At 38.9% G+C, this 10,391-nt stretch overlaps 1 protein-coding gene across 2 annotated transcripts in view; it reads left to right on the top strand.

Annotated features, from left to right (window-relative positions):
- Positions 1-2,114: 2,114 nt before the first annotated feature.
- Positions 2,115-10,391, top strand: part of LOC126281484 (protein transport protein Sec61 subunit alpha-like 1) — a 57,608-nt gene continuing 49,331 nt past the window's right edge. Inside the window, exons 1-2 of one of the 2 annotated variants that reach the window (XM_049980481.1) lie at positions 2,636-2,719; positions 2,827-3,093. In XM_049980481.1, coding sequence (XP_049836438.1) covers positions 2,708-2,719; positions 2,827-3,093 — 279 coding nt within the window. In that variant the 5' untranslated portion in view covers positions 2,636-2,707. Of the gene's footprint in view, positions 3,094-10,391 lie in introns of both variants that reach the window. The other variant, XM_049980480.1, reaches the window with a different exon arrangement.

The raw sequence follows: 10,391 nt of genomic DNA, 5'->3' as shown, positions 1-10,391 counted from the left end.
TAGTGACAAATGACAGTGTACCAATAGGTGGACCAAGTAAGGTTGCGGAAGTTGACGAATCTCATACAGCTAGACGGAAGAGCCAGAGAGGACGATCTTCAAAAAGTGAACTCGATCACATTTGGGTATTCGGTGGAATAGAAAGAGACTCACGGAAGTGTTTCGTTGTCAGAGTATTGTCCAGAGACAAGGTCACTTTAGTGGGTCTCATAAAGGAGTTCATACTCCCTGGTACTAAAGCCATTACAGACGGGTTTCAGTCGTACAAGACTCTGAAAGCTGAAGGATTCGACCACGAATTCGTGAACCACTCTGTGGAGTTTGTGCCTTCGGATGACCCCAGTGTCCACGCACAGAATATTGAGCGGCTATGGAAATCTGTGAAGATTTCCATTAAAAGAGAAGGGCGTCCAGGACGAAGATGAACTGTACTTGTTTCAGTACCTCTACTTCCACAACTTGCGTTTGCAGGGATCTGATATTGGCAAAGTTTGCCCAGGCATATCACATCACATTACATGGACTTTCACATGACGATAACACCGACGACGAATAAGGTAAGTCGTGTCCTTTGTAATTGCAAGTATTTTTTTAACGCTCTTCTTTTATCGTTGCTGTTGTGACCACCGTAAACATCCTCATAACGCCCGCCACGAGACTCGCATTATCGATTTACAATTACACGTTCCAAATGTGTCGTTTGGACCCCGCGACTGCGATGGGCAATCATGCTTGGAAATCAACAAAATTGTTCAAATATGTGTGAAATCTCATGGGACTTAACTGCTAAGGTCATCAGTCCCTAAGCTTACACACTACTTAACCTAAATTATCCTAAGGACAAACAACACACCCATGCCCGAGGGAGAACTCGAACCTCCGTCGGGATCAGCCGCACAGTCCATGGAAATCACCATACTTTCTTCAGTGCAATAAGGAAACCACACCCTGTCCAATGGCATCCCTGTTTACCCCACCTCGAGAACCACTTTACTGCTTGACTACTGTGTCCTTTCTTTTTAAATCCCTACGCACTGTCATTGCGCCAACTGGACTGCTGGCAACGCTTTGTAACTCACGGATGATTCCTTCGGCTGATTTCATGCGATTTTTCACAATGTAATTGCTCAACGGTCCCTTTCTATCAGATGAGATTTGTTTTATCGTTTCTGCTGTGGTTGTACCTTTGCCTTTCCACTTCAGAATCACATCAACAACAGTCGACTTGGGCAGCTTTAAGAGGATCATGACAACTACTGGTCAATTCTGCTTTACATAGCGGTGTCGGGATACTTTTGGTCCGACACTGAACGTTCTGCAGATGACTAGACACTTTCTACTTATGCGGAATGTGCCACGAGCGACAGAATGGCGGTAATGTAATGAACTTTATTGCCCCTTAATCCACAAGTCCCTCCTCCGTAGAAAATTACCGATATCATGAAGTAGGAATATCTATATAGTGAGTCTTCAGATGCATGCAACAGAATTTTTGTGGTCAGCATGCACTCCCTTCGAAAGTTAAGACTTTAAGATACCGCACTTACCTATGAAAAGTAATTGTTTCTCCTTTCCTGTATTTCGATTTGCATATGCAGCAGCCACAATTATTCATTGTTATTGTTGTTAATAAGTAAACACACAAAATCAGGAGAAATGTCTGTAATAATCAAGTTCCGGTCTTCTTTGGAAAATGTAAACAACAAAAGTAAGGTGACTATTACTACATGATATTGACGATATGTGCAGTATGCTATGTTTACTTCATAGATATTCTTGCCTAATGTTTATGATCCATTGTTATGACCATAGACATTGGTTATCAACGATACGCTAGTCAGTTGTTGAAGTTTTGGAGATACAGGGATTAAGAATTAGAAAGAGTGGAAGTAGCGAAACCTTGCGTTACATTTTGGGTCAGGTATTAAGAATCAGTTGTTGTAAAAGCGAATATGAGTGCGAAAGCATATATGAATTCAATTAGTTTTATTTTTAGAAGGAATGATATCTGGATGCGTAGCAAGTGAGTGTGTTGTTTGGTTCTAATTCGACAATACTACTTTGTTTCTAACCGTTAACGATTCTTTTATTGTTGTTGGTCAGTAACGTCGGAATGTCGTGCGAATCAACTTGATTTAATTGTGGCGAAAGGAGACTGCTCATTGGGTGAAAGTTACGGACGTGTTTTAGCAAGAACATTCTGTTGCCATTTTCGATTGAAAACGTGCAATGTAAACGGTGTTAGCAGTTGTATGTCAGTAACACTTCTCGTGTCACTTGAATATTTTAGTTTTGATATTGGATATTTTTTTCTTCCAAATGGGGGTGTTTCTCGAAGTTATTAAACCGTTTTGCAGTGTTCTTCCCGAAGTAACGAAGCCAGAAAGGAAAGTTTCCTTTCGTGAGAAAATGTTATGGACAATAATAACACTTTTTATATATCTTGTTTGCTGTCAGATTCCTCTATTTGGAATAATGAGTTCAGATTCTGCAGATCCTTTCTATTGGACACGTGTAATTTTAGCTTCAAATAGAGGGACATTAATGGAACTTGGCATTTCGCCAATAGTAACTTCTGGTATGATTTTACAAGTTCTGGAGGGAACGAAGATAATTGAGGTAGGAGATATACCACGAGATAGGGCGATTTTTAATAGTGCACAGAAGCTTCTTGGTTTAATAATAACTAGTTGCCAGGCGGTTGTCTATGTTTTATCTGGTATGTATGGCGATCCAAGTGAAATGGGTACTGGTGTATGTCTGATAATAATAATTCAGCTAGTGATAGCAGGAATGGTAGTAATTTTGTTTGATGAACTTCTACAGAAAGGCTATGGTGTGGGATCAGGCATATCGCTGTTTATTGCGACGAACATTTGTGAAACTGTTACGTGGAAAGCTTTCAGCCCGACGACTGTAAACACGGGACGTGGTACGGAGTTTGAGGGAGCTGTCGTCGCCCTGTTCCATTTACTTTCAACGCGCAAGGACAAAATTCGGGCCGTGAGGGAGGCCTTTTACAGACACAACTTGCCAAATCTTATGAACCTCTTGGCCACGATTCTCGTTTTCGCGATTGTAATTTATTTTCAGGTAAGAAAATCTTCACCTTAGGTTTAATTATGTGTATTTTTCATTCTAAATATGTATGTATATTATAAAAAGTATGTGTATGCTATTCGTTATGTATACGAGACAGCTGTGTACTGTATGTACACAATTGTTTCTTGGAAGACAGTGTCTTGCTAAGGTTTGGACAAAATCTGACGCAATAGTACTCTGTTGTGGCACAAATAGAAAGCAGAGTAAATGGCACGAGATTTCTGTGCGACAATCATGTGGTGTACTTAATTGCAGTGTTAAGACGTGTCATCTGTCTGCGATGTATTAATAATTATTTAATGTATTTGGTTCTTCATTATATCACTTAAGAAGTTGCTTATTGGGAAACTGCATTGTAAGACCACTGCGATGAAATAATGGAAATGTAGGAGGGAAATGAAAACTCCGATACGAGTAGCAGCCGACGGCGATGTTGAAAACGAGTAAGACAAACACGTTATATTTTCGCTATCGGTACGCACATAAACTACGTACGTAAAACTGAGTACTGGTCAGTTCTAGTGTCAGATTCCATCCTTCGGATTTGACCAATGACGTAATGTGTGATGTTATTTTGTTTATGCCACAGATTGTACTGTTAAATGCTTTCTCTGGATTTCGTCTTCCGCACGTGTATTAAAAAGTGTGATGTATAGGGTTTTGTTTTCGGTATCTTTCGTTGATGAAAGTATTCGTGATTTATAAGACTCTGCTTTCTTACCCAATTACTTTTCATTATGGATGAGTCAGTTGCGTTTACAGCGAAAATGCTCCGTGACAGAATGACGGACCGTAAATGAACTGCCGCGGTGGTCTAGCGGTTCAGGCGCTCAGTCCGGAACCGCGCGACTGCTACGGTCGCAGATTCGAATCCTGCCTCGGGCATGATGTGTGTGATGTCCTTAGGTTAGTTAGGTTTAATTAGTTATAGGGGACTGATGACCACATATGTTAAGTCCCATAGAGCCATTTGAACCATTTCGTAAATGAACTATAAGACTTTTACAATCATGGGGCGTTATTGCAGAATTGTGCAAGTGCAGTGTTTGTGGCAATTATGTGGTGTCGACAAAGATTCGATCTACAAGAACTTTCGATGAATATTTGAGGAGGTGCAGAAAAAGTAGTATATGGAGGTCTATGCGCAGAGGGACCTGATCGAAAGGTCGAGGCTGAATTTAGAAGTAATACTCATGTTAACTATTTTTACTATGAATACTCTGTGTCATGCACGAAACAGGGGTTGCGTATGCCACTGTAGTTGAATGATTTTCGTTTTGTAGAGAAGTCTGCGGGAAATTTATAAAGTGCTGGGGGTCATTGGAGTGGGCGGTTTTTATAGTTGAAGTAGACGAGTCACATTTTGGAAAGAGAAAATATGCAAGGGGGCGTGAGGTTGTTGGGCTTTGGGTTTTTGGAGTAATAATTTCTGGAAGGGATTGTGCCGATGTTGCATTTAGGGTCGTTCCAAATTGTACCCCGAAGAAGTGTTAACAGCTTCAATTGAAGAATATGTGGAAGTAGGGTCAATAGTGATGGAAGATGGGTTTTCTTCCTACAAGGGGTTGGGTGACAGGAGTTATCATTTGGTTGTAAATCTCAATACTGATTTTAAAGATCACAAGACGGGGGCATGTACAAATACTATGGAGGGATGTTTGGGGGGCTGTAAAACCTGTTGCTGTGCGGGAAAGAGAAGAATTTCAGTGTTACAAGACCATTTAGATGACTACTGTTGGAGGCAGAGAATCCCCAAAGGTTATTGTTATTGTGTATTTGTAGCATTTATGAATACAGTCAGCAAAACGTACATACCTCGTTTTGTTATGTGTGGGTGGGTTCATATTTTTTCTTGTTTTCTGTGGTTTTTTTTTTTTTTTTAAAATGACATGGTCTGTGGGTTTGGTACCTTTTTGGTTTCTCTGGGTGGAGGATTTTCTATCGTTTTAATATTTCTTGGGTACAATGGTGGGGCGATGGTTTGGTTGTTATGTCTTCTGCCTGTGGGTTTATGTGATTGAATTGTGATATCATTTGTACTTCTTATTTTTAAATTTTGCGTCCGCTTGGGAGCTGGTGGTGGGTAAGAATTGATTTTGATGGTGCTTCTTTCGTACCTGGCAGTTAGTGTTTATTATTAATTTTTTGATTAGTTATTCTGGTTTTTGCATTTCGTTATAGTTTGACCTTCTACTATTACTGTTTCTTATTGTGTCCTTATTTTATTATTATTGTTAGCCTCGATCTTTCACTCCTTCGGAAGTCATATCTGATAAGTTTCCCTTTATATAGCCAATTTTATTTTGCTATACTTATGTCAGTCTTGCTTTCATTCCTGAGGTACAAATTATATCGTTTTCATTTTCGAGCAATTGTAGCTGGTGTGAGATACGTTCAGTATTGTTATCGGTTCCAAGGTTCTGTTATTTTTCGTTTTATTTTTTTGAGTGTGTAGTGATGTTTTTAAAGATTGTCATTTTTGGAAATGTTTTCTTTACCACTTTTGACAAGAATGTTCTTTTAAATGGATAAGTAAGTTAGTCCTATATAGAAGAATTCTTTTGCCGATTCCTAGGTAGGCACGTCCTGCATTTTTACAATATATGTTCGGAATGGTTTCTCTCAGTATTTCCATTGCTTCTTTCCTTTCTGTACTTCCGTAACAAATAAACACTTTATTTATTGCAGTAGCACAGAAAGTAACAGCAAAATAGAAATCCTTCAACATAATACTGCACGTGATTACTTGCAAAGACGTTGAAAAATAGTGATTTGTGGAATCGGTAACTACAGTTGACCTATATTGATATATTATTTACCATGAAAAGCGTGGAACTGGTAACTGGAATTTATGTTTATAGATCAATTGTAGTTACCGATTCCAAACATTCCATGGTTTATCATGCACATCGTTTTTGCAAATATAGGCCAATTCTATTTACCGATTCCCACCATTCTATGGTTGAATAGATGGAACTGGTAACTAGATCTGACCTATGTAGTTCAATTCTGGTAACAGATTCCAACCATTCTATGACGTCTTTGCAGCAGGTTTGTACACTGAATTGTGATGGGATTTCCGCAGTATTACTTGAACTACGAACTACCGCAGAAAGTTATTATTATTGGAATCGGTAACTAGAATTGACCTCATATATTATAGGTCAGTTCCAGTTACCTATTCCAATTATTGGATGGTTCATTAATTAGATCGTTTCTCCAGAACGTGTGTTAAACATAAAATCATCTGCAGTCGTAAGTGCTCTCTGAACTTCTGCGAAAACGTTAGTAATATTGTAATCGGTAAGCAGAATTGACCACATATATAAGTCAGTTCTAGTTATCGAGTTCAATATTTGTTAATTTTTATGATTTTTCGTACTTTCTTTTAGGATTTAGCGTCTTGGTTTCGCCATATTTCATGTTAGTTATTCCTATTTGCTATCATTAACTTTATTTTTCCGTTGTTCTGTTGCAACTTAGTTTCTCCACAGCAAGAACCCCAAATTTCCTGTGCTTCTCCGTTTGAATGAATAATTAAAATCAACGCAATTTTATAGTAGTACGATTTCACCATGCGCTATAGTGTAATGCAGTTTAATGGTCCTCTGTGCCCCCCCCCCCCCCCTACTCGCATAAACTATGATAATAATTCTAATCAGACTTTTTTCCATTCTTGTTCGTTATTTATTTTCTTTATCTTCTACGCGTTGGATGTAATTAGTGCCTTTACAAATAATAATCACGTTAAATGAGAGTGTAATTTTATCGCATACTACATTCGTTTGTTTACAAGTATGATGTTTCTTTCGTAGATTAACTCTATGCAGCGGCTTTGCCTTAGGTACTACGTCATTGGTCAAAGCCGACGAGTGGAATCGGACACTAGAATTTATCCAAATTTCTGAAATTTTAAATGGCGGAACAGCAGAGAGAGTAGTGCCTCTAACGTGCTAAACGTAGTCGTTATGGAAAATATTACGCCGCTAATGTAGACAGTGTGATGTCATTACAGCTACCTCGTGTTTCGTGGATCTCATAAGAAATGGCTTGTTTCAGGAATGAGAAACGAGTCGAGTAGGCTACATGTTAATCGAGAGAACCAGTTATATATTAATTCTGTAGGCTGTAATTAATTACTGGCACCTAAGCTTAAATTATTATATGTTCGTTTTGCTTAGAGACTATAAATAAACGCAATATAGTTGTCAGTTAAGCAGCTTTGGAAAAAGCAACTGCTTCCCCAGCTCTTCAAAATATGCGATTGATACTGATTGTTTCTTGTGAAACTATGACTATACTGATAACCAATTAAGAATAACTTTTTTATGTTATACCAGTATGCTGTTACAGCAAGCATTGTTACCTACGATGTACTGATGGTAGTTTCAACTCATGAATACAATGAATTCGATAAGTAACCACTTTAACTACTGATATGCAATTTCTCCACATTTATTGTACCGTAGCAAATCATACAGAAAAGGCTGTGTTTTCAATAGATGCGCCGGTACATAGAAACAAAATTCTTTCGTACTATAACACGCAGTTTGTAATACGAAAACTACAGTAGTTTATCTCTTGAACTAAAAAAAAAAGAAAAAAATAACTGTTCTCCATTCACAGTTAACATTTAACCGTTGTTGGAAAATTGTATCAGACTTCTTGGCGTGGTTTATGTGCTCGTGCATGGAAAAAGTTTGATGTGTTTGGCTGACTGCATATTGCCTAATGGCCTCTGATTCTGTGTTCTGATTGGCTGAGGAGATCATGAGTCCTGTGTTTACATTGTGTAACAAAGCACGTCACGCAGCGTAATCTCTATTTCACAGTTTGCGTAGCTGTCGTGCCGTATTTGGTGTTTTCACATTTTTACCTGTTTATTGCGCAGAAATAGTTTCAATGCTAGAGCACAGAAAGGTCGTTCCAAGACATGTCCTACTATTCTCAGTTTGTTTTGCTACAGTTCGAGGAAGTCCAGTACCAATATCTAAAAACTTTACTCAATTATATGCTACAATGAAGAGCCAAAGAAACTGGTACACCTGTGTAACATCGTGTAAAACTTTACTCAGTTATATACTACACTGAAGAGTCAAAGAAACTGGTGCACGTGCGTAACATCGTGTAGGACCCCCGCGAGCACGCAGAAGTGCCGCAACACGACGCGGCATAGATTCGACAAATGTCTGAATTAGTGGTGGAGAGAGTGTCGCATTGTCCTGCTGGAGTTGTCCAAGTTCGTTGGAATGCACAATGGACATGAATGGATGCAGGTGATCAGACAGGATGCTTACGAACGTGTCACCTGTTAGAGTCCTATCAGGGGCCCTATATCACTCCAGCTGCACACGCCCCACACCATTACAGAGCCTCCACCAGTTTGAACAGTCCCCTTCTGACATGCAGGGTGCGTGGATTCATGAAGTTGTCTCCATACCCGTACATGTTCATCCGTTCGATACAATTTGAAACGAGCCTCGTCCGATCAGCAACATGTTATCAGTCGTCAACAGTCCAATGTCGATGTCGATGGGTCCAGGGGAGGCGTAAAGCTTTGTGTCGTGCAGTCATCAAAGGTACATGAGTGGGCCTTTGGCTCCTAAAGCCCATATCGATGATGTTTAATTGAATGGTTCTCTTCAGCCGTCGTTGGTCCCTTTCTTACAGGATCTTTTCCCGGCTGCAGTGATGCCTGAGATTTGACGTTTTACCCGATTCCTGATGTTTTCGGTACACTCGTGAAATGGTCGTACAGGAAAATCCAGACTTCATCGCTACGTCGGTCCCATGGCTCGTGCGCCGACTATAACACCACGCTCAAACTCACATAAATCTTGATAACCTGCCATTACAAACGATAGAATATCGACGTCAAACCTCGACCTAGATTATGTTGAAGAAGCAGTGTGCTTTCGTTTTAATCCAAGTGTAATACTTCCTTAAATTTATCTAGAGATAGGTTTTTTACTGTTTGTTGTAGTTAGTAGTTTATCTAGAGATAGGTTTTTTTTACTGTTTGTTGTAGTTCTTGAAGCTTAGATATCTGTCCTAGACTGAAAGCCTTGAAAATGGTGCGCCTAGTTTTGGCCTACAGTTTTTTTCTTGTATTTTGGATATCTACATTTTATCTGAATTTGAAGTACCTCATACTTTTTTTCTCGTACATTTATTCTTCAATAGTATTTGTGACTGGTAATGACAAAAAATAGTTTTGAAAGAACTGTTGTTCACACTGCAATACAAGACATAAAAATGATTTTATTTTGAACTTTGCCTCCGTAACTAGTACCCCAGCTTCTGTTCTATGTTGTTGTAAAGAGAGATTTAAAGAGATTCCAGCAGACATAAAGCAAAAAAATGGAGGAGCCATTCATATAAAACATAAAGACCATACCTGAAAAACCATTCTTTTCGCACATTTAGCGTTGTTCCGATATCAACAAAGTATCGATAGCAACTGAAATGAATCGTACACAATCATCCTGCGATGCTACTCACCGGAGCATTTAAAAAAGTATCGGAACCTACTCATACCGAAAGTATGGGTGCCTACTCACATAGATACCTTTTAATATATTTTCAAATGAAGTAATGTAGAGTATATGTGATATTTTACTTGATTTATCATCAATTAAAATCCTTCAGCAAAAAAGGCACCTTTTCAAAGGTTTCCCAAAAAAGAGCAATTGCTATAAATATTAAGGAGAAAACATTTCTATTCTGAATCGTAATTGCACCAGCTTTTGAAAATAAACGCTCACCAGACATACGACAAGATAGTGTGGAGCATATTTCTTCAAACACAGAAAAAGGACTTTCATGTTTTCCCATTCTACAAATGGGTTGCTTCTTAAAAATATCATAGGGTTTGAGAAATAAAGAGATACTTCGTCACTCTGGTGTTTCCCTTTTATTTTTGTGGCATTATGCTTGCTATTTATAATGTTCCCAGATGTCGTATTCCTGTGTTACAGTAGACGAAGCAGTGTCTTGCTGTGATTCACTTGGGCTACTTCGTTGCTCAAAGACCATACTTAAGCAACGAGATTTGTTGGATCCGCAAAACATTACATACATTTCTCTTCACCAATGGATTTTTTATGGCTGCTAACATAGAACATCTGTATCTACGTCAATAGTCTGCAAGCCATCTGATAGTATGTGGTGGAGTGTAACTCTGGTAGTGTTTGTTAACTGATACCTCCTTCCCAGTTTCACTCGCAAATGGGGCATGTGGAGAACGGTTGTTGGTAAGCGTCTGTATTAGCTCCAATTTCTCGAATTTT

This window comes from Schistocerca gregaria, chromosome 7, assembly GCF_023897955.1.
Source record: "Schistocerca gregaria isolate iqSchGreg1 chromosome 7, iqSchGreg1.2, whole genome shotgun sequence".
Taxonomy (NCBI): Eukaryota; Metazoa; Arthropoda; class Insecta; order Orthoptera; family Acrididae; genus Schistocerca; species Schistocerca gregaria.
This window is presented reverse-complemented; position numbering and strand designations above follow the sequence as displayed.